The 25,102-nt window shown below is 39.0% G+C and overlaps 2 protein-coding genes across 3 annotated transcripts in view; one reads left to right on the top strand and one right to left on the bottom strand.

The window, feature by feature from the left end:
* Window positions 1-20,490, bottom strand: part of cers6 (ceramide synthase 6) — a 36,421-nt gene extending 15,931 nt beyond the window's left edge. For both annotated transcript variants that reach the window (XM_036567530.1, XM_036567538.1), the window contains exons 1-4: window positions 20,170-20,490; window positions 16,885-16,990; window positions 13,634-13,764; window positions 3,837-3,894 (exon numbers count right to left, since the gene is read on the bottom strand). In XM_036567530.1, the coding sequence (XP_036423423.1) occupies window positions 3,837-3,894; window positions 13,634-13,764; window positions 16,885-16,990; window positions 20,170-20,339 (465 nt within the window). In that variant the 5' untranslated portion in view covers window positions 20,340-20,490. The remainder of the gene's footprint in view (window positions 1-3,836; window positions 3,895-13,633; window positions 13,765-16,884; window positions 16,991-20,169) is intronic.
* Window positions 20,491-22,143: 1,653 nt separating this feature from the next.
* stk39 (serine threonine kinase 39) overlaps window positions 22,144-25,102 on the top strand; it is a 51,726-nt gene continuing 48,767 nt past the window's right edge. The window contains exon 1 of the mRNA XM_036567517.1: window positions 22,144-22,508. Within this exon, the coding sequence (XP_036423410.1) occupies window positions 22,403-22,508 (106 nt within the window). The 5' untranslated portion in view covers window positions 22,144-22,402. The remainder of the gene's footprint in view (window positions 22,509-25,102) is intronic.

The raw sequence follows: 25,102 nt of genomic DNA, 5'->3' as shown, positions 1-25,102 counted from the left end.
CATAATCAATTCATCTTTAATTTATGATATGTAATGATAATATGTAAATATCACTTTTATTATCATAACTTCACTGTGGCACTGAACAGCTGTGAAGATTCAGTGCTATGTATTGGCTTGCAGGGAATAATCTCTGCATTAGGGATACAGTGATGAATAATAAATAGCAGTTTTCAGAGACTGAGCCTGGCTGGAGAGATTTTGTGGCAGATGTTTCTTCCTTCACAGCAACAGTTCCAAAGCAACTGACATGCCCAAGATAACATCTCTCATTACTTCTCCTGTGTTCAAGCTGACTTTCACAACAGTGTTTCTGACTTTGTCCTATCCTTAAGACTAAAATATATATTAGGTTTAGATGAAGTTTAATCATGGCATATCCAATCATTAAAGCATCTAAAAATACACATTTTAGTCACTGAAAATAACCCCCAATTTTATTTGTATCTACTATATACACAATATATCTATTGTAAGTGTCTAAGTTTCCAGCCATCACTTCTAATTATAGAATTAAACTACTCTGCAAAAGTCAAAGACCATCCTTCATTTATTTAATATCCAGTCAGGAATCGGGAAAAAGCTGAACATTAACAGAAAATTACACAGAAGCTTCAACAAGTAAATATATTTTTTCAACATTTAGTGTATCCCCCCTTGCCTTTATTATGGGGTCTATTGTTTTTGGGATACTTTATTTCAGTTTTTCAAAGAAATCTGCAAGTTTTTTTTGCACACCTCCAAAGTTTTGTCTTAGAAGTTGGTTGCATTTTCTGCTTTGCACAGTCCAAGTAATCTCACAAAAAGAAAAAAAACAAAAAAAAAAAGTGATGAGATTTGGACTCTGGGGACTCTTTGCATTGTCCCCAGCATCTTCTTTTTTGCACATTTTCTTCCTTCTTTCTCTCAGTGGAAGGATGGACAGAAACACCTATGGATTTTTTCAGATGTGAAGCAGGAGTGGAGCTTGATTTTCTCCTCTCTCTCAAAGAGAAACCTTTATTTGTTTATCTGATGGTGGCAGTTTTAGTAGATTACAAGGTTTTGCACAGTTGTTAAAAGTTCAATTTTCTCTATTTGAATATTTACTCTAGTTTTAGAAACTCCTGTTTTTGCACTTATTTTCCTTTGACTTTCCCCTTCATTATGCAAGTGGATTATATTATATCTAATCTCAGAAATATCTCCTGAAAAATGAATAACTTGTGATTAATGGCCGTTTTGACTAGAAATTAAATAAATGAAGGGTGGTCTCGGACTTAGTGCTGCATAAATGCATTTGTAACTGCCTATACAGACATCATGAAGAAATACAGCTAAAACATAAACAGAGTGGGCTCTTTAAATGTGCCTGTCATGAAGGACGTAGGCTGTGCTACTGCCAGTAGCTTGTGTAGCACCCACACCAGATTGGCCCATTTGCTAGCTTGACCATGAAGCCAGCTGCCAGAGGACATCTTGGTGCCTCTGTTTAGGCATTTGGCTATACTGCCTCAGACAGTACTGTCCGCCAATTCCTGGCTCCTGGGTCCTGGCTCAGTCACTTCTCCCTGAGGACTGAAGCAGTAATCCAAGTCTACCCCTGGTACTTGGACCACTGTTTGGTGCCACAGCTGAAGAGATATTGGAATGGTGTGTCTAAGTTAAAGTCAAAGTCTGTCACTCCTTCTCACCACAGCCATATGTGGAGTGAGGAACAAAGTATAGAGCCTCCACAAGACCGTGCAGCACTTAACACAGAACAGCAGCAGATGTGAGCATAAGGTAACAACGGTACTAAAGACAATAAATACAGAAAATGCACAACAGGCCATTTCCCTAAAAATTCAGCGCAATTAAATTGTTAAGATGTAAAAAAAAAATGAGTCATTTGAGAGTTTTGATGTGAAACGCTCCATTGTAGAGAAACTTACTGAGTCAGAATTGTTCATGGGTGTAGCGATAGACATACCACTACACCTACAAAACGTTTAAAGTGCTAAACAAACACTAAACAAATGACTTGTTTTTTACAGAACATTCACAAAGGCTGCTAGCAAGGCTGCTGATGGTGTACTATCTGAATGTCAAGTATAATTTAGTAGAAATTGCAACTGTCACATGTGTGAGGTACATAAACATGTCCTTGTCTAAATGAGACTCTGACATCACACTCCTGCATACCACCAGAGTTAAGCAGTGATGGGGAAATTATGGACAGGCAGGCCCTGGCATGTATTTGTCATCTGAAAATGACACGATGGAAATGTTAAACAAATACGGAGATACATGTAGTCCAAACAAAAACTAGGGCAAACCTTACACAGTTGTGCCTCTGGGGAACTCAATAAGACTCACTCACTGTTCAACTTCATCACAATAACAACTGAACTGATGAATTTGAACATAAAACACCATCATGGTTAAAGTAACAAGACAATGTGTATCAAAACTTGATCTTTAGCACACGGATAACATTTTATGACCCCTTTATGTATGAACAGAACTGATGAAAAATAAGAATAAGGGGTAATTTAAGAGAAACCGCCCCCAGTGATACAAAAATCAGTTTCTGTTTATTTGAGTTTAAGAAGTGTGGCAGTTGAGAATGGATAATCAGTAAAGCACTGTTTAACTAAAACTATCAGAAAATTAGAATGTAAAATATAAATATAGGACTGTAAGGCAGAAATCAGTCATTGGAATTCTCTTTAAATTGACAGCCTTTGGTCGCACCCTATGCAACACGTTAATTTATGAAGATTGCTGCTCATTATTAATAACACTATATTAATACATTTTATAATTCTTGTTTCTGGGTCAATTCATTAGACTAAAAGTTCACGAACCTCACAATTCAAAAAGAACCATTCGTTTTTGAATCACTCTTAAATTCCCCATAAAGCTACACAAAGAGTAAAAACTAATACGGTGACAGCTGTGCAGGATTTGCATATAAAAACTGATTAGCCTAACTGTGTGACTGGCATGCAAACTAAATAATACATTGTATGCTTATGCATGTGAGGCAATTCAGTTTCAACATAAAATAAAGCGCGGATTGAATTAGTCAACGTTCAATGGATAAGCAGCTTAGACGAATGATTCAATGCTATTTGTTATGCACAAGTTCAAAGCTGGTGAAAGCTAACCTCGCTACCAACCCAACGCTCTGACAAAGCAAAAGCTGAGGCCAGTGAAGCTGGTGATTGGAGAACTTTCAACATAGCATTAATTTAGGCAAAACTCTTTATTTTTGAACAGGCACCTAAACACAAGCCTTAACAAAGGCTAAGAGAAGGCCTAGCACCACCCAACACACAATATAACATGAAATAGGAAGGCTGCCTGATTTACTGGCAATACATGCTACCTTCAGTGTCTTGCTTTCATTTTTTTTTTTTGTTTTCCCTTGCAGTATAATTATTGGGTGGGACAAAAGCAACAATATTCACCCCAACCAGTTCCAATGCTAATGGTCCTGACCACTGAAGAACAGGGTAAAAGGGGGCTAAAAAAGTATGCAGAGAAAAAGGTGTGTAATTGTAGAACTACAAAGTGCACATATATGTTATGTGGTGCTGATAAAATGGACCATGAGTGTAGATACAAGGAGGTGTACTTGATGAAGTGGCTATTTGGGACAGACAAAGAAATAAACAAACAGATGTGGCTAGAAAGCACTGTTTCTTCTGCTTGACCGGAGTCTGTCAAGAATTACCAGCCTTACCATCCACGATGACTTACCTTCAGTGTGGTTTTGTACCATGTCCTTTAGCTTCAAGGCTAAACAGAAAAAAGCAGGAAACATTTCTGTCCTGTAACTCATTTCTTTTTGACCTCAGTAGCACTCTTACCTTTTTAAGGTACCGCACCCCATAGGTAAATATGTACAGATAGAAGGTAAACCTCCACCTAGAAAAGGACAAACACAAAACAATCAATATGATTTAATCATGACATGAATGTTTGTTCTTAATCTGTATAGTCTGTAATATGTATTCTGCATGACATTTTACAAAGGTGAAAATGAAAACCTCAACTCAAAGGCACATCATACCACATGCAATAGTTCTAAATTTGATCCAGGGACACATTGCATGTTCCAAATTCACATTACTGAAGCTCTCCAGCCTGGGTTATGAATTTCAACTGCAAGGTGTAGTCCCTGAACGGTTCTAGCGTTACCAAGACAACATTCTGGAACACGTCCCTTTGACTGAGGCAACGCTCATGATCACAGCCCAGAGTGTTTAAAAATAACACTGTAAAGACACTGCGTTCAGTGCCTAATGCTGACTGAATGGTTAAAAGGATAGAAAGCTTATTGTGTAATTCGTAATTCGCAACAGCCTTCCAGAATTTCATCAGCAAGAAAAAAATGACAAAAGCTAATGGCATTGATGTCATTAATGTCTTTATGTGCGTGCTGTAAGCACATTGGCTGGGGTTTATAAAAGGCAGCAGAGGTTGGTGAGAAAAAACAGAGTGAGCAAGCGAGAGCAAGAGACAGCGAGAGTGAGAGAGAAAACAAACAATTCCTGCTTCTCTGCTTGTTAAGTTTAAACCCAATAACACCAGTGGACTTCCCCACCATAAGACCTACATTCCAGTATGAATCATCTTTATCCTAGTGTCTCTCTCACACTCACCCTCTCTCAACAACCTCTGCTACAGCCCCTTAAACAAAAGCCTTCCCCAGACTCCTGTTCATTCCACACATAGCTCAGATGGGAAACTTTCTTCTCTGTGACCACAAGTCTCTCTCTGCCTGCACTCTTCTTTATAACGGACAAGAGGTGATGCCTCCAAGATACAAGCCAATGAGCCCCAGCCAATCAGAGATCCACCAAATGACTCTGCATAAAACATCCATTGGGGTGTTAAACATAATATACAGCATTAATTAGGCCTGCAATATCTATTGAGACACTGCTCTCTTTTTCTGAATGCAACAACAAGGCCACTGAATACTGCTCTAGTCATTAAGGTAGATGAAGCCATACTGTACAAATTGATTTACAGTTAAAATGAATCTATATGCACAGAGAGCTTTTGTCAAGAAGCATGCTCAGATTGCTCCCTTGGCCTCCATGGCCAACCAATACAATAGCCAAAAGGAGATATTCTACACAGAGATACAGTAGCTTCTAATTTAGTCATGGCCAATTCTCGCCCACTAGCTACACTATATGGCCAAAAGTATGTGGAGATCTGACAATCACACCTATATGAGCTTGTTGGACATGCCATTCCAAAAACATGGTCTAACGCTTAATAGCTAAGCTGTTGTTGGTCCTACACACTTCCATTTAATAATAATAACGCTTACAGTTGCCCAGGGCCGACTTTTGGCAAAGGTGGCATCCTATGACAAAGCAACATTTAGTCAATGAGCTCTAGATCCTATTCCATGGGGCTTAGGATGGCCATGACAAAACCTTATTTCTGCAGCAAACCATTTTCGTGTTGAATTTGAAGTGTGCTTTGAATCACTGTACTGCTGAAAGATCCCACCAGTGCCCAGTTTACGCTTCCTGGATGAGGAAGTCAGGTTTTGATTTAATATCTGCTGGTACCTGATGATCCATTATATCATGTGTCTGAACAAGACCACCACCATACTTCACAGTGGGAATGAGGTACTTTTCTATATGGCTACTTTTGTGCCTACCCCAAACCCACCTCTAGTGTTTGTTGAAAAAAAAAGCTAGAACACAGTCCCACTTAAAGTCTGGTAAACTGTAGGTGCTTGAGTTTGTTGGTCCTTGACAGCAGAGGCTTTCTTCTGGCAACCCTCTCAAACAATTTGTGGTTATGTAGGTGACGTCTAACTGTAGTTTGGGAGATGTTCTAACCCCAAGACCTGACTAATGTCTGCACTTTCACATTTGTGATCCTCAGAGATTCTTTGGCCACTCAAAACATCCCACTCACTATGCGTGGTGTGAATATAGACATACTTCCTCTGCCCAACTGAGTCTTAACATCTCCAGTTGCTTTAAACTTCTTAATTATTGCCCCAATAGTGGAAATGAGATGTTCAACTGTTTACCTAATTTTTGTAGCAATTTCCCAATTTGTGCAGCTCAAAAATCTATTGTCGCAAACTGTATTAGCAGCTGTATTTCCTGGTTTTTCCTCAAACTTATGCGCTGAATAAAGAAATTTGGTCTGTGTGTCACTTCATATTTATACCCCAGTGAAACAGGTTCATGGCAGACCATTTAAGAGTTCCTAATTGCTAAGGTAAACTTTAAAACAAAATATGAATGGGAATATATTTCAGTTTTATTTCACTTATAAGAATTTCTAGGGTTGCCAACAATTATGGCACACATAGATTTGTGAAAAATATTTACTTTATGATAAGATTTAGGTTTTGTTTTTCAATCATTGAACTTTAAATAAAGGTTACAGATATTTAATAATATTTTAAATTAAAGATAAAAAGGACAAACAGTAAAGATTTTTTTTACCCCAGTGTTGTTCATGTTTACCAGGGGTGTCAATATTTGTGCAAGGCCGTAGGTCTAACTCTGTGACACACTACCAAGCACCAAGACATGAAAAGTCAGTCAGTGCATCTTTCTGCAGTGTCACTAATGCAACATCATTAGACAGCTCAACGTTCTTGAAGAAGAACGCTAACTGCAGTTCTGTTATGTCAGCGAACAGACGCCTACATAGGCTAGAAGTGATTGGCTGCTATCCCACCAGGAGAGATCAAAGCCAATATGCTCTCTTAGACTTTCGACAATGGTCTCCTGACAGAAGGGCCAATGCTTAGGCAGCTGCACCACTTGGCAGCCCCCCATAGCTCCTTAATAATGCAAGAAACCTCCTCCCTAATGTCAAAAGAAGATGTTAATATTGTTCTTCACCTAAATAACCCCAAATGCAAAATTTCACATGCATCGAACAATGTATTCGACAAACAGGAGCAAATAAAGTGCTAATTTTAAACTGATTATACTGCATGAAGTATAATAAAAATTAAACATGCAAGCCCACAAAGAAGGTAGACCCTAAGGCTGGGCAACTTGACAATATTTACCATTATAACCCTAGATTATTTCACAATGTCACAATATGCTTTTCTGAACATATCATGGACATTTTCAGTACTGAAAAGCACTTCCCAACTGCATGCTTCACTATAAAGAGAGCATAATTAGTCCTGTTTTATTGCATTTAGAGCAGCACAGGATATGTTGAATATCAATCACTGTATTTTTAGTTTTTGATCATTTTTTTTTAAATGTCGCACTATTTTGTCTTTTCCAATGTATCAGATTTCAGAAAAAATAAATATTGGGACATATCGTGTAGCATGAAAGCTTTTTGAAGAAGATTGTAATATCACATTTACATATGACCTATAACTTTATTGTATCAAACTGAATTAAGAAGTCTGTGAATCATTACACCCCTAGAAAGCATGTGCTGTTCCCTTCAATTAGCATGCTCTGGGGTGGCAAATCTGAGCCTTTAGGCATTTGAGTCAAGTTTGACCTTGTATGATCTGACAGAAGCAGAGAGAGAGTGAAAGGATGCTGCTATAAATCTAACTCTTACTGACTGAAGCCAAGCAGGAGTCTGCCTTGCTCCCCTGCTGAAAAGGCTGCAGTAGCTCAGCAGCTTACAGGTGATTCTGTATGACCGTTACTGTAGGCAGAGCACAGAAAACTCCCATTCTGATTTAAGATGCTGTTTGTACTCTATAGCCTTGGATGGGCTGTCAATACACTGCAGGATAAGTCTTTTCACTGGAGCACTGAAGACTACGGATGTTGATCGATCAGCGAGAAAGGCACTGCGCGATGGGTTTTAAGTTCCGTCTGCCCTTGTCAAATAAATGTGGGGGTTGGGGTGGGGGATGGGATCAATTCTGGCCTTTTAAAATGAAAAGGACAGTTTTCTCCTTTGAAAAACAAGCTGATTAAAAAGCACCCATTTTGAAGCTCAATCTTGATTAATTGTAAAAACAAATGAGCAGGACTTATTTACCTAACGATAGGTCAAGGCAGTTGCTTGGCAACAGGTTAGTCAAACAGTAAGCAAGAGAGCAAAAGAGAGTACATAAAAGAGTGTGTGTGTGTGTGTGTGTGTGTTTGGAGTGCCATCCAATCAGAGCTATTAATACATGATTACTGGGCTATGACTCACAACTCATGGTCCTTAGTCAGGTCCAGCTCAGAGCTGAAACACTGAGTGCATGCAAACAGCTCAATGCTTACAATACCGATAATGATTATGAATGGAAGCAAAGCAAAGGAATAACAGTAAAAATCAAGATGGACAGAAATATAAAAGGGTTCAAAAAACAGACTAATGATCTCTTACTGGAATATCTGAAAATATCAATATGAATTATGAAATTGACCACGCGCTCTGTGCTATGTTCAAGTCATATAGTGTTTCTATGACGACTTAAAATATTCCCTGTGCTCTGTGGGCGTTGTGAAATCCAATCTTTCTTCTGCGTTCTCTCAGTTGTATGAGCCTTCTCTTGCAAAAGACACAGAAGGTGTGAGAATCACTAGGGGGAGGGGTGCCAGAGCAATTTTAATGAGAAATTCCCATCTATATATATTACTGTAGCATCTGACATCTCACCTAACAATGGTAGAACCAGAAAGGCAGCAAGCATTTATTGTAGGACTAAGAGGATAGAGGTCTATATAAACATAGTGGTGCTGGGCTGTATTGATAAATATCAGTATCACAATATATTCTGAATCCATCCATGTATCAAGTAATACTAAAGTCTTACCAATAAAATTAAAGAACCTATATATTAAAAAAAAAATTACAGACCTGTTATAGCTTGTTTTGATTGGACACTTTTGTCTTGTTTCTTAAAATTGCACCCAATGGGAGCTTTGCACAGTATTGTAAATACTAACCTGACAGAAATTACATTTCCAGAAAGAAAGCATACTTTTTTTTAAGGTATCATTATTTTATTATATTTTAATATGTATTTGTTTAGTACACTAAACTGTGCTGACTTGGTGGTACTGACTTTTTTCCTTTTTCTTCTTTCTGGTAAGACCAGGTTTTCTGTAAGCAACTGCTGGTAAAAGTGGTCGGGTAGCACAGTGGAGAACACCAGAGACCAGGGTCAGATTCCCTGTCCAGGCAGAAACAGCAATTCTATTTTAAGAAGAGGCTTTGGGCAGGACTCGACATTACATTCAAATTGCACTGTAAATTGCTTTGAATAAGAACATTTGCTATATATAGAATTGCAAATGGAAGGTTCAATTCTGTTTTGCTCCAATAAAAAAAGACTGAAATGAGATAACCAAAGTGTAAACATGCACTATATGGCCATTAATATGTGGACACCCTTCCTAATTATTAAGTTCAGGTGTTTGTCACCCAAATTGCTAACAGGTGTATAAAATCAATCACATTACCATGCATTCTCAAAAGACAAATGTTTGTTGTAAAATGAGTCACACTGAAGAGCTCAGTGTGACTCACGTGGCACTGACAAAGGAAGCCATCTTTGCCACAAGTCAGTTTGTGAAATTTCTGTTATTCTTGATCTGCCCTGGTCAACTGTATGTGCTATTGTTGTGAAACAGAAATGTCTCGGAGCAGCAACAGCTCAGCCACAACGCAGTAAATCACACAAACTCACAGAGCAGGGCCGCCAGGGGCTTCATGAATCCCTTCATGAAAGCCTAAGATCACTATACACAATGCGTTGGCTGGAGTGGTGTAAAGCACGCCACCGCTGGACTCTGGAGCCATGGAAATGTTTTCTCTGGAGTGATGAATCTTGCTTCACTATCTGGTAGTCTGATGGACGAATATGGTTTAGGCAGATGCCAAGAAAACGCTACCTATCGGAATACGTAGTGCCAACAGTATAGTTTGGTGGAGGAGGAATAATGGTCTGGGGCTGTTTTTCAGGGTTTGGGTCAGCCTCTTTGTTCCAGTGAAGGGTCATGTTAACGCTACAGCATGCAAAGACATTTTAAACAAATGTATGCATCCAATTTTGTGGCAATAGTTTTGGAAAGGCCCTTGTGCGCAAAGAATGGTCCATAAAGACATGGTTTGACAAGTTTGGTGTGGAGAAACTCCAATGGCCTGCACAGAGCCTTGACCTCAGCCCCACTGGAATGTCAACTGTAAGCCAAGCCTTCTCTTCCATCACCAGTGCCTGACCTCAACAAATGCACTTTTGCCTGAATGGAGAGAAATTCCCACAGACACACATTTCGAAATCTTGTGAAAACCTTTCCCAGAAGAGTGGAGGCTGTTACAGCTGCAAAGGGGTGGGGTTGGGTCAGGGGGCGACTCCATAGTAATGCCCATGTTTTTAGAATGGGAGATCAACAAACTCATACAGGTAAGCTGTCAGGTGTCTACATACTTCTGGCCAGAAAGTGTAGCAAGGTCTCTGTCTGTCTTTCTCATAATTTGCCTCTCTTTCAGCCATTTAGTGTATTATGTATTATATAAAATGCACAATATATAATATGGCAATATTTAAAATTCACAAATTATATCATAGCCCAAGCATCACAATATCTCAACATGGGCTGCCACCCCTAATTTATGGGTTATGCACAGTACTTCTTTTTTTTATCAAAACCTAAATTATTTTAAGGAAGAATGAGAGAAGATACGGGTTAACTAAATGTTGCGGTCACTCTGATGACTGTTAAAGATAGTTCTTAATGTCTCGTTTCCCTGACGAGAGACGCATTTTGAGGGACAGTTCTCTTTGGATTACTCAAAAGCAGACTTGTTTTCTCAAAGTTGAAGAATTTCTTTTGCATCTTCAAAGACTTTCTCTTAATTACCTCTTTGAAAAGAATTACAGTATCTACTGTTAAAGCTGAGCGGATTATAACTCCTGCCTTTAGGGGATTTTAAATGTAACTGAATCACAGAGGCAGAACGAAGGCATGCCCATGCAGACTCTTACTACTGAGGCTGCAGATAAGAGAGATCCTTCACCAGAGAGAGAGAGCGAGCATGCAGGAGAGAGGACTGCTGTGACAGGCTGGTAAATGAGTGACTGTGTGCCTAGTCTCCCTAATCAACTGTCCCTGGCCTCATTGCGTCTACCACTTTGCCTTTTGGTTGCTGTTAAGAAAAGAGGAAATGCAATCTGGCAACAGCTGAAGTCCTACCACACGTCTAGCCTTCAAACAAAGAAATAATTACATTGAGATTACGTCAGGGCCACAGAGTTTTGGCTGTTCCTACATATGCATCTCTGATGTTCCCTAGTGAAGCACACTAGTTCATGAAGTTTTGTGTCAGACATTAATGTCCTTTCAAGTAAAGTCTGTTTCTAAGGTTCAGTCAGGACGCTTGTGTGACACTTGAACAACATCTGCACGTTATAGCCACTACAATTTCAGCAGTTTCAATATGTATTTCATCCAATCCTTTGGACAGAGAGGGCGCTGAGAGAGCCAGAGGTGATGGAGAAGGAGAGATGACGCATTGGATAAATACAAGAGAGAGAGAAGTGCTTGAGACAGTTGAGAGAGGACAGTCAGAAAGGAGTGGTGAGAGAGGAGATGAGGACCAAGAATACGAACCTGAGAGAAAGAGAGAAACAGCAGTGCTGGATGGATAAGGTGGTATCAAAGATAACTGCTGTATGCATCACATCCAATTACACACACACCATTCTAAGGCATGCCCACAGCGAGATACATACATAGACATCACCACATAGTCGCACTGCTTCATGTTTATAAAAGCAAAGCATCCAGCAGTGAATTCTTATCCTCCTTTGCAAACACTCTCCGAGAGACTCAGGCAAGCTGTGGGTTTCAATCAACTTCTGTTTCTTCATTCAGCAGTAACACAGTAAATGCACTTCATCTCTTCGCCACTGCACAATTACAGGTACACTCTGGCCAAAATGACCAATTTAAATTGACCTTTCTACCCTGTCAGTTACCAACCCTGGTCATAGCAAGCACAATTCATCATATTATCTAAAAGACAAATTCTTGATTTCCTGAAATATTCCATCAAAATATTATGATCTTTACCTGCCTTTTCAATGTTTGTCATTGGGCACCTCCCGCTCCCCCTCCCACCACCTACTACTAAGTGCTCAGAGACCCTCCATAAAGCCCTACTGGGAGAGATTTAATTTAGCAGGGGGACATCTATAATAAAATTTTACACATCTGTTCAGTGATAAAATTTTGGGCCGTGGGCCGTTTTGGCATGTGTTTTTTTGCTAGCTGGTGAATAGAAGAGCACCAGATAGTCAATGTTACTGCTTGGAAGCCGAATATGTTATTGCAACTGTATAACTGTGGTAACTGTCTTCAAATCATTACAATGGGGAGAATGGATTACTCAAAAGACAGAATCAAAGAAAGAAGACAGAATCGTGTTGTCTTTATGATCTACTTTGCTGGATATGCCAATTATACAGCTTTCAAATCTCTCTAGAATTCTCTCTCACTGGTTTAAAGTGCTGCACGTCCTAAATATACATCATTTTACTGTTGTGCACTAACCACTGCTTTGCAAACATATTTTTGCAAGAAAGCTGTGAAAAACAACACCTTTGCATATTTAGCAGATGCTCATTCAGTGGTAGCCGTCTTGCTCAGTGACTCGGTCTGCAGTGCAACAGTGTTATCCAGTATGCTAGCCAAACGCTCTGGCTTTAGCGTTCATCTATTCATAGATTCCATATCCAGTTGAGCTGCACTCTAGAGGCATTCTTCAGCTTAACTGTCTTTGATTTAAAAAAAGCTATCTTGTTTGATGACCAAGATAAGAAGTCTAATTCTAAGTCCACTAATGCTAGCTTTTTTGTCTTGTTTAGTGTATAGATCAGTGGCTAGGCTGGGAAGGGCTGATCACCCAATGGTTATTACAAATTTGCGTAACGCATGCTGGGTTCTATAGGGAGAGCGCGTTGATGAACAAAAACATGAAAATGACATCAAACTGTGAAGTCTATCAAACCAAAGCCGATCGATACAACACAGCACTAAAGAATACACAGAATACTGCACAGCACAACAAGTGAGATAATAAAGGGCAATTACACTAATTGTTTTAAAATTTCTGCATTATTCAGCTGTTTAGATGTAAACAGAGTCATTCAGAGTGGTTTGATGGTAAAGGGTTAACTGTTGAGAAAGATGGATTTCTTTATAGGAACCAGGGGTCACAATGTCTACAGTGCAAATAAAGCTATTTTATTTACTATACAAACCACCAGTGAACGTACATGTGTCTTCTGGGTTTTTATGTGCAACGTTAATATTGATAAATAGTAAATCAGAAAAAATATGTTTAATTTATGGACTATTTTGCCTTTCGATGACCTAAATGTACCTCTCCACCATAAATGTGTTTTAAAATATAAGATTTAGGCCAAAACTTTATCTCAGAACTATCTTAAAACAATGTCTCAGGCATCAGGCACTATATTCGTAGCCATTACAACTCTGTGATGTAGCTTTTAGAGGCACAAAACGCTGCAGACATCTGGTTTACATCACCACTGCTGTAATCAATTCTGACTAAATGGAACATTTCACATCAAACCACTCTACAAACTCATGTTACAGCAAATGGTCCACACCTAGATCCCCTAGTGATCTATTTCCAAAGGCTTAAAAGTTGTCATGTGTCTTACATGCTTTCGCAGAAACGGGTCAGTGTGCTGGGCTTCTCCTGGTTGCGTCTCTGCCGAAACCAGCGCTGGATTGTCCTCACATCCCAATCCAGCTGCTTAGACAGACCCTCTAACCTCTTCTCATCAGGATGCTGAGAGAGACAACACAACATGCGTCACAGACTTAACACCACTGGTCTAGAACTATTCTGAGGAGTGTATATTAACTTCAACCAGCTAGAGCTCAGGCTTTTCTAATTCTAAACCTGTCACAACACATTGCATGTTAACAACATGGAATGACTTTAGTATGCAAATTAATTTAGGATTTCGTCTAACAGTCAGTTCAGAGAACAAAGCTTTGTGAGCTTTATGTAAGCTACACTATAAAATAAGACAAGTATAAACAGATTGATGATATACTGTTAAAATGTAATTAAATTAGTAAGGCAGTGTATACAAAACAAAAAACAATAGGGACATTCCAGAGGCCCTGCATAACATTTAAAAACATTAATATATTATTGCAGCCGATTTATATCAAACATCAGTTACATTCAGAGTTATAAGAACATGCTCAACTTGAAATTTGACAAAAAATAGGCAGCTGATATGGGAAATTAGTTCCCCTTTCACTGAACAGTTATTACTTTCACATATTCATATGAAAGAGTCCCATTAACAACAAGCTCATTCCAACCTAATCATGAATCAAATTAGCTGGTCCCTCATCTATTACAATGAGTAGCCCTAAGCCCATTTCACATGCACACTTCTTCAATGAGGTGTCTGCTCATTCTTAGAGCAGGCTGAGGCTGCACGCTTATGAATCTGAACGTTTGTCAAGGAAACTTATTTCTTCGGTGTGCTAAAAATAGCGCCAATGCGTCAGCAGAAGCTGGCCCTGATAGAGCTGGGCATACCAAGGAGGCTCACTACCCGTCTACTTTTAAATGTTCTAGAGATCCATAGTTGATACAATCAGGTCATTCTGAATGACAATATCTACTACTGACAAAATCAAGTACAGTGCTTTTGTAAGACATAATGTACAGATATTTAAGGCTAATATAAACCCTAAACTGACTCATTAATGTTTACTAAAGCAATAAGCCATGAGGGGCTGTGTCTTACAGTGATTTTATCATGGCTAAGGGGTGTTCGTACTCCTGATAAAATCAGTGTAAAATCACTCTGTCCTCCTTCAGCAGTTCAAGCAACTATGGACTACTGAAGGAGGACGAGAACCTTCAGTCACCCATCACTGAATATCGCAGTCATTTCATTCATGTTTTCTTTTTCATCTTTTTTTCATAGCAGATGAAAATGTTACAATACAGCAGTGTTTAATGCCGAATCCCTTACTTTATAAGTGTTTTCGCTCACCAAATTACCACTGCAACAATAATGCTAACACTAAGACACTACTTAAGGCAGATCTACCAAAACACAAGCATGTAATATTCTTTACTTTCTTAACATTCTTTAATTTTGCATTTTTATAGTGAATCCTATAGTAAATACTTCAGCCCTTGTAAATACTTCAAAGTGTAACACTGAATGTTAATGGAGAATCACTTTAGCCTGTTAGCTATCTTTCAGCCACTTTAGCCTGCCATCGTTTAGTCTAGTCTAGTCTCAGTTTAAACAAAAACTGGGTTCTTATTTCATCTATGAAACACACTTGGTGGTCCATGTGAAGAGCATAACAGTTCAAACAACACAATGTTTTCAGTGATTTGATGTGTATATATTAGGTGCATGTTTTATGCATTTTACGAAGACTTCAAATGCAGCTGAACCAATCAGATTTGAGGACCGGAACTGACTAAACATGCTTTCTCATCATTTAGAGGTGGGCAATATGAACTTAAAATTATACCGTTATACTTTCCACTAGCTGGACAATGATATGACGTCATGACATACACACAAATTAATTTATAGTTTATTATACATAATTGATTATAATTGTATTGTTTTATTTGTTACATTTATATTTAGATTTGTTTAGTTTATTCATTATAATTATAGTAATAACAATAATAATTATTTTATTATTAATAAAATTAATAATAATAGTTTACGCTCTGCACATGCTTGGTTCATTAGAACAGTTTAAGATTCAAAGTCAATGTTTTATTAGTCCTGGGCGCGGAGCTGTTTGAGGTTGTTTTGGGCTTATCATGGTATTGATGATAGGGTGAAATCCATATCATTGGACAGCATCAGACTGCTATTGAATTTTACCTTGGTATACCTCTGACCCCTTCCATTAAGATACATGACTCTGAGTGAGTAATTTTTGTGTGCAAAAATTGTGCATAATGTACATCAATCATACATCAAATGTATATCAATCTGGCCTCAATATCCTGGCAATACTGTTACTTAGAAAATGAGGTTTGAATAACAAAGTGAGCCACTATTCTTTGAGAAAGGGAAGAAACTGCCTGAAATACAAGTACTGTTACTATATCACTCATCAACCCTTCACAATGTGTTGTATATGCTTGTTACAAAGTTATTAAAAAACTCCAGCGCAGGTTTTGGGACAGTCAATATCTATTGTAAAATCTTAAAACTCTTTTGGAAACTTGCATTAGTGATTCTTTGACGTGGAGCTTTAATTCTGATCATATCATTAAAAAATCTCAACAAAGGTTGTTCTTTTTGAGACCGCTGCAAATGCAAGTAAGAAGAGATCTACTGATTACACTTTATTCATCCATTATCAAGAGTGTTCCTTCGTCATCTGAAACTCGTAAGGTATTGGAATAGCTCTTTCTTCAGGTGTTTATACTCTAGCGCAAAACAAGAGAACCCCTTTCAAAAATATCTTTTTTCCTAATTTGATAAGGTTACTAAACTGAGTATTGTATTTCATTATAGTCTATCCGTAAGACAGACAGATATACTCTATATATATTCTATTCCTATTCTCTCATATTGTACTCTAATATATATCTATTTTTATTTCTGCCTAACTTATGTCTATCTACCTAACTTATGTCTATCTATCCATCTATACATCTGTTTATCTGTCCATCTATCCAAGACTTCCAGCCTTTGTAAGTATGCCTTGATGAAATTATTGTGAAACTCATCATGGTTCTCCTATACTAAATGCTGTATATTGTGTGAGATTTTGTTTAGCATGTATTTATTATATTGTATGAATATGTGTATTGTGTCAAGTAAGTAGCACCGTTCAATACATAAATCTAGATAGGCCACACTAAAATGTAATACTAAAAAGGAAGGCTTCGTACCTTGGTGATAGCAGTGAAGACCTTCTCCAGAATGGCATTAGGCTGAGCCTTCTGAGGTCCATTCGCTTGTATCTTCAGTGCCAGAGCACAAGGTCTTGCAATGAACCTGCAACAATACAACAGCACTGTAAAACATATTGAATACCAGTTTACACAATGACAGCCAGACAAATTCTGACAAAATAAACAGATCAGAATAAACATGTCAGTGGTGCCTATAGCAACACGTATTCTGTCATCTGTCAGATGGAGATCTGTGTTTCTGTGTTGGTATTGTTCCCAGTGAGATTTCTTTTTTTTTTTTTCATTTTATTTACAAGAAGGAGGATAACCCAGAATATCAACCTTATTACAGAGCAGCTTCAAAGACATGATTATATTGTAAGAAATGTAATTAGTCTTATCGATAAGACAATAACAACAAGCATGCTGAATGAATGATGGAAGATGTAATACTCGGGGCTAAATTTTGAAAAGCATTAACTGTCGTCACTAAATAGGACGGAGTTTTTTTCATGCATGACAGAAAATCTGGCCATAGTTATTTCTTGCAAGTACAGTGCAAAAATGCAAAACAGCTCCTTTCTGGCAGAGAGAAAATACAAAAACACTAAGTCCATCAAGCACATCAAGAACCACAGGACCAAACAAAGAGGAAGTAGCATCTGACTAATGCAAAACAATGCATTCACTTGAAAAGTGTTTACTATAAATCTTACACATTTCTATTTGAACAGCTGTCAACTTAATTTGTCAGAATAATTAGATAAGATAATTGCTATTTAATTCAGTTTGAGTAAATGATTCCAAAAGGCACACAATACAGAAAACAATCATATTATACTACACATAGAGATGTGATACTTATTTTTGCTTTATTAAAAAGTTTAGATGTAAATAAAGTCATTCATTATAGTTTGTTTGTGAAATGCTCAGGAAGTTGGCCTAAAACCTGCCAAAAATATCCAAAAAAGAGACATCGTAACAATAGCAGATCTCTTTTTGGTGCTAAATAGAATATTTTTTATAAAGATTCTATATAGACCCATATACAACACATTCTCCATCAATCTAAAGAACATTTTCGCCATACGAAAGAACCATTTAAGTATGCAAAGGGTTCTTTGAGTGTTCATGGTCCTATATAGAGCCACTGTCTTTACTAAAGAACCAAAGAACCATCTTTGTAAAGAGTATACAAGGACTCAAGACACATGTAGGTCCACTAGTCATTTTGGACAGCAAATTAAAGGGCTAATTTAGCATTGTAAACATGTTTCTTGGTAAACATTACGACCCCTGGTTCCTATCACCACCACTGTAAAGAAGTCTAATTATACAGATATGCAGAAAAATAAGTACAATTTCCCTTTAAGACTTTTTCAGACTTGGACTGAGGTTGACTTGTGTCTGTAAAAGTAGCAGAAGGTGTTTCATCCTAGTACTAACCTCCAGAACAGAAAAAAAAAACATCCCCAGAGAGTTGAGCAGAGCGCAGCCCAAACTCTAAGAGAGGAACTGATAAAAATGCAGAATCTACTTCACACAATGCAGCACTTTCACTAACAATGCATTCAGAGGTACAGCTGAGCAACTTCCCCCTTAGAAATGGTCAAATTAGAATAAACCATAAGCGATAAGGCTAAAATCACGCAGGGAGAAGTTTTATGATCTGCTGGTCCATTTTGGCTCTGGGCTGAGGTGTCTCAGAGTGAAAAACGAAAAAGCTAACAGCAGGGAAACTTTAATAGCACATTACTGCTAAGATTCCTCTGTGCAAGTCTCCTTGTAAGCTGACCAATATGCAGTAAAAATAGCACAGTGAATTCCGCAACTAAAATGCAGCTATTCCTTTCATAAGCATGACCTTTTTGTGTTTAACTAAACAATCCACAGGATTAAAGTTTGGAATTATAATGAATTATACACTAAAGAGGTATAAGACAATACATCAAATGCGACTAGACATTTTAAAGGATTAGGAATTGCTGTTGATGCCGCCTCTAATTTGGGGTCAAGTGCTTGGGGTCAGTCCTAATCTTGCAGCTGGTATTACAATGCATCCATGACAACAGGATACACAAGCAATGAGATATTTCTTTTTTATGTGCTCTTGCCAAAGGAAAGCCTAAAAAGAGAAAAGTGAAAGCTGACCATTATTTGATATGTGTTTTAATGCACAATGTAAATGCATGAGAGGTAACTGATACAGATCTAATCATATAACTTCATGCGCAAATACTTACTATTTCATCCAAGAACCCTTTCACAACTCTAACTCTGTCTACAAGATAATATTGCTATGAGCTGTGAAACAGCAGACTGCGTGTCTTACACAAGGGAGGTAAAAGATGCAGTGTGCTGTTGGGGTCAGAACAGGGGGACTTTAGAGCAGATGGTCCTACACAAGAAGGCAAAATAGCACACTGTCCCGTCCCATAGGGCACTCTTTTCATCTACCACATAGATGTCATACAGGGGCCTTCAAGGCTGTTTCTGGCTATAAGCGGTTCAAGTAGTCGCTTAGGGCCCCCAAGCCACCAGAGGCCACCCTGAATATACTTTTTACATTTTATTTATAGCTCTAAATTTATTTTTAAAAAACAACATATTGCAGAGATTCTTACTTGTCCTAGACAAAGTAAATTAAGAGCTATTTTTAGTGGACCCCTTAAGTATGATGTTGCTTAATTAGGGCCCCCAAATGTTCTGAAAGGGTCCTAGGAGCCTTGTACTCTCTGCAATAACACCAAAATCCTTACTGAAAGTCATTCGGAGCTATGATGAAGTATCTGGTCTTAAAAATATACAAGAAAAGGCAACATGAACACTGCTAACTTAGCTGTTAGTGTTAATGCTGAGAAACGGGGAGAAAAGGTTAAGAGCGCTGCCCCGCTGCGGGCAGCTAACGGGGAAACTGCACCGCAGATCCAGCGTGCACTTCGCGCATGGACCTCATGTCTAGGACTTTTAGGCCAGCTAGCTCAATACATCTTACAGACCTGAATCAATCTGTTCAAACGTGCAAAGTTTCCCGCACAAAACACGCTTTCAGGCTAACGCACAACGACATAGAGCGAGCTGGTTTAGCCTAAACCGTTAGTGCATGAAGAAGTGGGCCAGATCGCAGTGCTGTCATTGTCTGGATGCGTGGCTATGTGGCAGTGTGCCTCCCAAAAAGACCCCCGTCCCACTGCCAGACAGACAATGTGCTCTGAATGAAACACCGAGCCGAAAAATCTCCAGCCTGACCCTTTTACGTGTAACAGCTAGTCGTGGACGTACCTCTCGAACACGAGTCGGATCATGAAGACGCAGAAGGCTAAAGGACATGCCAGATACAGATCCTCCGCTTGCGGGAAGGTTGACTCATCCGTGTTTTTTAAGTCAGCCCAGGTTACATTGTGAGGCAGCCAAAACCTCTCGTTCCAAAACCACGCCAAAATGCCGGCCATCGCCCCAGATTCCTGCCTCCGATCCTCACGTCTCTGCTGAAGCCTCTGATAAACTGGACTCAATGGCCGAAGCTCGCTTACAGTCGTCTTTTACGATTGATCTTTGCAGCTCCTGGAGGATGATGGTGATGGTGATGGCATCAGTTTTAGCTCCGCCCCTTTGTAGTTTATTTCTCTCCTGCGTTCTTCAGCGTGGAGTGACGCTATCGGCTTCTCCGCCGCTGATTGGTGGAGACTCTTGTCCCCCCTCCCACCGCTTAAAGGTGCCCCACCGATGGGATGGAAACGTGGTAGTGTCGCTGTTTTCAGTCTATCATTAAACAAAACCATGTTATGATTCCTAAAACCGTAATCCATTAAACCACTATAACTATATACAAATTGCAGTCCTTTGCCTGATTTGATAGTCACCGAATAGGGACATCGAGGGTGCTAAGGCTTTATGGTAATTACTTACATTTATTTAGAACGTTTTATAACATTTTACAATTTATTACTAATTACAGAAAACCAACATCATATTATAACCCTATATGAATACAGGTATCTCTAAATTGTTTGAGCCACGTGCATTTTCTTCTTGGTAAATGGCGCCACCTACTGGACATACTAGACAGAAGAAACTCAGTTTCATATTTCAGTTTACCACTAAAGTGCAGGTCAGCTGCGTCCATCTTATCCCTTAGGTGTAGCAAATGTGTGACCTTTAAATCATAAATCATCTATTCGCGTAAAAGCATATAACTCATGTATATAAATGCTTATATCTAGGTTGCTCTGTTACCCACATTTGCGTCTCATATTTCCTAGCTTCTTCATGATCTGAGCTAGATGTGGTAAAGCGTGCAGTGCAAGAAGCGCTCAAGACTGGGAGGAATCTGCGTTCGGCTAAATGTCGCCCTCTGCTGGACGAAGGGTGTTCATGTGCGTTATGCCGCGTTCAAGTCATTTCAGAATTCATGGATGTCCGTCAATAAGCCGTTATCTTTCTCCGTGTGTAGTTCCCTTTGTCCATACACCGCATGTTTTAGCGTTTACCCTCATGTACCATACCGTATTCAACCCAAGAGCTTAACTTTTTTTAATCAGGGTAAAAATGCAGAGTATACTGTCTCCAGCTCTGAAATTGGGAACTACTGTGTTAAATAACAGAGTCATAAACTCTGGAAGGACAAAACACAATTCAAGGAGTCTAGGCTGGTTCTCATCTTGAACTTAAGACATGACTTTCAATTATTATTTCATAATTAACAGCACTATATGGTTTAGCTTAAGAGATCACATTTGTATGTAAAAAATATCATTTAATGTGTAATAAAATTACCATTGACTGTAAAATGTAAAATACTCCCCTAAAAAGATATGCAACCAGAATTTTATGATACAACACAGTTATGGGTTATAGAGCGATGTCAGTCTGTTTTAGCGAGTAAAGGCTGTCACAATGTCAGTTAAAACTGGAACATTTGTAAACACTAAATAAGCCAATATTTCAGGGCCTCATATTCTGCAGATCGTTGTTCCATGTCACATCTTCGGTTAAAGGTGCAAATGAATAATTCTTTAAAAAAAAAAACAACAAAAAACAAAAACAAACTCGCTAATTTATATTAGATTATATTTCACTGGATGCCGCTCAATCCTGTATATTAATTACACTAAAGAACTCCGAGGATCCACAAATCAGTTCCCTCAATGCTTTAACGAGTGAAGACGTTAAGGTGTTCACTCTAACGTTCAGCCAGTGACAGTTAGTTCCACTCGAGATAGAAAGGAAATAGCTTAAACTTCCTCTTCAAAAAAATTCGCGCATCCGTCTCATTCTCCCTGAATAACTTTTCTAACGGGGTAAGCTGAAGAGGAAGCCCTAAAACAGATGTTTAGGCTGTATTTGCTGAGCAGTTTGGTGTCTGGGCGGTTCTCCTGCCGTTTCTCTAGCGGGCAGTAACCCTCCCCGGCGGTGTACAGAAGCTGAGGCTGAAGCTGCTGCTGTGTGGAGGTGAAAGTGCCAATAAACGGAGCTCCGCGCCGTTAGCCTAGCATAGCAGCCCAACCGCAGCATCATGGCGGAGCAAGGCGAGTCTCCGGCTCCCGGCCAGAATCCGCAACCAGTGCTCACAACCAGCTGGCCGATTGTCAAGGAGGCGTACGAGCTGCAGGAGGTTATAGGTGGGTAAGGACGGCTTTAGTTACATTGTGAGCTGCGGTAGTGACGGTTCCGCTACTTGTGGGGCTGGTGGGTTGAATGGCGAAGCGGGCCTACCGGCTTTTTCATGCGCTAGCGTTACAGCTCCGGTGAAGCAGCCTGTTCACTAATGCAATGCGGATGTGACAGACCGTCAACGCTGAATTTGACCACTGGCTACAGCACAAGAGATTCCGCTTTAGACTTTAGGCAAATCCGTATGGAAATCTTGTTCTTGGGCATCGTTTTGAAACAGTGTGATAGATTGCCAGTGCTGCTTTCTAATGGCACGTGTCCAGTAAGATGTCAGACATTTATTAATGGCATGTAGTCTGTCTGGATCTGGATCCATGAAAGCACATCACAGGTAAAGTCTGCTTCAGGTCCTTGATGATGACATGTCTTAGTCACTTTTGCAGGCATTTAAGATTCCTAGAAAATAGTGTTGAACAGGCTGTTTATAATTACAATAGTTTGTATTATGATCAGTATCATTATTGTTACCCCAGGGTATTTGCTGTGTGATATATGCTGCTTCCCTGGTTGCTTTGCATTGTTATGGTGACAACACTCTAAAAGCTTTTCTGATAACAGCTTACAGTTTCTTATTTGCCATGTCAGTGGTCAGCTGTAGTTATATGATATAGCTAAAGCTTTGTCATTATCATGTTGTGTGTAGGATGGATTGGCCCATCATTGTCAAATTCTGAAATGCTATTTGATTCACCTTTTCTTGCTACTTCACTCTCTTACAGACGCCCTCTGTTGGATGATGCTGGCTCATTGCTCCCTATCGTGTTCATTACTTCATTGATAACTTATATCTGTTTTATTACATCACTGTTTGCTCTGTAGGGTTTTCAAATAAAGACTGTTAAATAGCAGTTTAGCACAGCTTTAGACTCTTCCATGGCTCAGAGCCATAGATAAAGCTGACCACTGTAGAGGAGCTGTTCAAGGGCCATATCATATCAGCTGATAAGAGGAAGCACTGTTAGAGAGGTCCCGTGCAGTTCATCTGTGCTGTTTCTAATCAGCACTACTGTACGTTCAGGACCCCCTCCTTCTTATCTGTCAGCAGCAGTTGGCATGGTGTGTGTGGTGGGTCACACACTCTGTCGGTGTGAACAGCAGCACTACGTTTGTGCATGGTAATTGTGAACAGGCCCTCTGTATTGATGGTGTGTAGTATGACTGTTACATGTGCAGTGTTATCTGCTCTCATTTCCTAGAAGCTGTGTGTTTGTAATGTTTGAGGCCACACACTATCACTCAGATATACTGAACATGTAGAAGTGACAAGCTTCCTCATCAGTCAACATCAAACAACTTGGTTTTGCATAGGGTTGGCAATATGACAGTATGTTGTTGTTATCAAGATAAATTATGTCATAAATGCATCCTGAGTATTGTCAATAGTTCTGAACAGCTGCATGTATCATAAATAATTAACAATTGTTTGAATTTTTCAAGCTTTTTATTATTTATTTTTGCAAACGTTTAACTAAAAATCTTTAGGTCTTCATAGCCTTTTTAAAATGTGATGCTAATGTTTTGCTGGATTGTTTTCACAGATCTAACTTGTTTGTAAACCTTAGAAAAACTAAATATTGTGATACTAATTGTACTTCATAAAACTGTCATCAGGTACTCTAATGGTAACATGGTTACCAGTTTCTGGCTTCCACTAGGAGCAAATGTTGCCCATTCTTTCATGCTGAATTATTTCAACTGCAATATTTGTGGCACTTCTTGCATGTACAACTTGTTTCAAATCCCCCTCAGCAATTTAGTGAAATTCAGATCTGCACTTTGACTAGACCGTTCCATAACCCTTCATTTGTTCCCTTTGAGCCATTCCTTGGTGGATTTACTTGTATGTTTGGGATCTTTATCCCGTTGAAAGGTCCACTTTTTCAGCTTCAACTTTTTGGCAGATGGCCTCACATTTCCCTCTGGTATGAAAGAGAACTCCTAGTCAATTCTATGATTGCAAGTTTGCCAGGCCCTACAGTAGCAAAGCAGCTCCATACCATGACATTCCCACCACCATGCTTTAGAGTTGATATGAGACCTTTCTGATCAAATGCTGTCTTTGGTTTTGCCAAACATGGCCTCTGGTATTGTGGTCTTTGACTCGCCTGTCCATAGCACATTGTTCCAGAAGTTCTGGTCCTTGCCTAGATATTGATTAGCAAACTTGCCCTGATGTTCTTTTAAGACAACAAATGATTCCTCCTAGCACACCTCCCATGTAGATCAAATTTGTACAGTCTTGTTCTAATGGTAGATGCATGCACTTAGATATCCACAGTGACGAGCTACTTGCAGGTTCTGTGATTAAATTTTGGGGTTCTTCTTTTAGTATCTTATGGTCTGCTCTTGGATTAAATTTGTTGGGGTGGCTTGGCCAGGCCTGGACATGTTGGCATTGGTTTTAAATCTTGTCTTCTTGTAGATGATCTTCTGGACAGCGGAATGATTGATTTCTAATATTTTGGAAACAGTTCTCAGACACCTTCTCAGAGTATATGTACATACATACAGCGGTATACTTCCTTTTTCCACATAAGGAAAT

This window comes from Colossoma macropomum, unplaced genomic scaffold, assembly GCF_904425465.1.
Source record: "Colossoma macropomum unplaced genomic scaffold, Colossoma_macropomum, whole genome shotgun sequence".
Taxonomy (NCBI): domain Eukaryota; kingdom Metazoa; phylum Chordata; class Actinopteri; order Characiformes; family Serrasalmidae; genus Colossoma; species Colossoma macropomum.
Note: the sequence above shows the minus strand (reverse complement) of the source record. Positions and strands in the feature narration are given on the sequence as shown.